Source organism: Galeopterus variegatus, unplaced genomic scaffold (genome assembly GCF_000696425.1).
Source record: "Galeopterus variegatus unplaced genomic scaffold, G_variegatus-3.0.2 Scaffold2727, whole genome shotgun sequence".
Lineage (NCBI taxonomy): Eukaryota > Metazoa > Chordata > Mammalia > Dermoptera > Cynocephalidae > Galeopterus > Galeopterus variegatus.
This window is the reverse complement of record NW_007728838.1, coordinates 303,775-305,268: the sequence shown is the minus strand read 5'-3', so window position 1 is coordinate 305,268 and position 1,494 is coordinate 303,775. Positions and strand designations below refer to the sequence as shown.

At 44.5% G+C, this 1,494-nt stretch overlaps 1 protein-coding gene across 1 annotated transcript in view; it reads left to right on the top strand.

The window, feature by feature from the left end:
* LOC103598757 (chromosome unknown open reading frame, human C8orf86) overlaps positions 1–1,494 on the top strand; it is a 16,175-nt gene that overhangs the window by 7,279 nt on the left and 7,402 nt on the right. The window contains 1 exon segment of the mRNA XM_008582818.1: positions 260–329. Within this exon segment, the coding sequence (XP_008581040.1) occupies positions 260–329 (70 nt within the window).

The window sequence follows — 1,494 nt, the reverse complement described above, 5'->3', positions numbered from 1 at the left end:
GTCCAGCGAGGAAAAGCTCCGAGCTCCAGCCAAGGCTCCACGTCCAGGCCTGCAGACAGGGGCTCGAGCCCTCTGAAGCTCCGCAGCCCAGGATTCCTGTCATCTCCTACTTCCCTCTTCAAGCTCTCTGATCTGTTCCTCGGAATAGTGTGCTGATAGAGGTAGCAGGAGCCCCTGAAAGACTCCCCAGCGTCCCAGCCGTCCCCTGCCTGCACTTCCCACTTCTGCTTCAGCTCCAATTCCTGCCCTGTTTTTACAGCAAGAGTCCACCCTGGACAAGAAGACTGTCACCTGTTGTCCCTCGGGAGCTCAGGCAGCCCTGACGCAATGTGAGTTCAGGTCTCACTGGTACCCAGAGGGAACCCTCAGCTGTGGAATCGCTTACACGCAAAGGCTTTTCCGTAACCCCCTTCCCCCACCTCTGCTCCTGCCCCCTCCCCCCATCCTGGCTCAGTGCCCAACCTCAGCTGCAGCACATGCCCCACCAGTAGGGGGTGCCCTCCTGGTTCGAAGTGGGGCAATGGGCAGCAGACAACCTCCATCCTCCGTTCCTTCATCATATCTGCCCAAGAGAAACGAGCCAAAGTCACTAAAATGAACCAGGTCACCAAGATGAAGGAAAGAGCTCCAGGCCACAGTCAGGGACCTGGTTCCACTGTAATCATCACAACCATCCTCAGGTACCACCATCTTCCAGGCACCAGGCTAAAAGTTTAACACACATTTTCCTTCACACCGACTTTGTCCATGATGCCGCTGAGGAAGCCAAGACTCAGAGAGGTTTAAACACTTCTCCACACCTCACGCTGGACTTAAAAAGAAAATCCAAATGGATCCACAATTTAATTCTATCTTTCAATGAAGAAATGTAGAATATTTGTATAATCATAGAAATCGGAGACCTGCACAGACTCTATACTAGAACACATTTTTTAAAAACCCACAAAGTTGATTCTATAAAATGTACAATATGGTAAAAGATACCTTAAACAAAATTTTTAAAAACTGAAAAAATGTTTACAACACAGATAACATAAGAATTGATAACCCTAATATACAAAAATTGCCTTCAAATTGATTAGAAAAAGACAATTAAAAAAGGGAAATATAAAAACAATTTATCAAAGAGGAAATACAAATAGACATATCGTATGAAAACACAGTCAACCTTACTTGTCAACTGTTGTCAGAGACATGTAATGCGAAACAGTGACGAGATATAATTATTTAACACATTAGATTGGCAGTATATTGGAAAGATTGATACCTTCCAGTGCTATTGAGAATGTGGGGGAATGGGCATTTATATACAAAGTGGGCAAAAATGTGAATTGCTAAAATGTTCTTGGAACATTATGTGGAAAACTCTATGGAAACAAAGATACACATACACATTGACCTAACGATCCCACTTTAAGGAATTTAAATTCCAGAAATAAGTACCAATACATAATATGTACAAAACTATTTGTTATGGGCCGGCCCGGTGGCGCA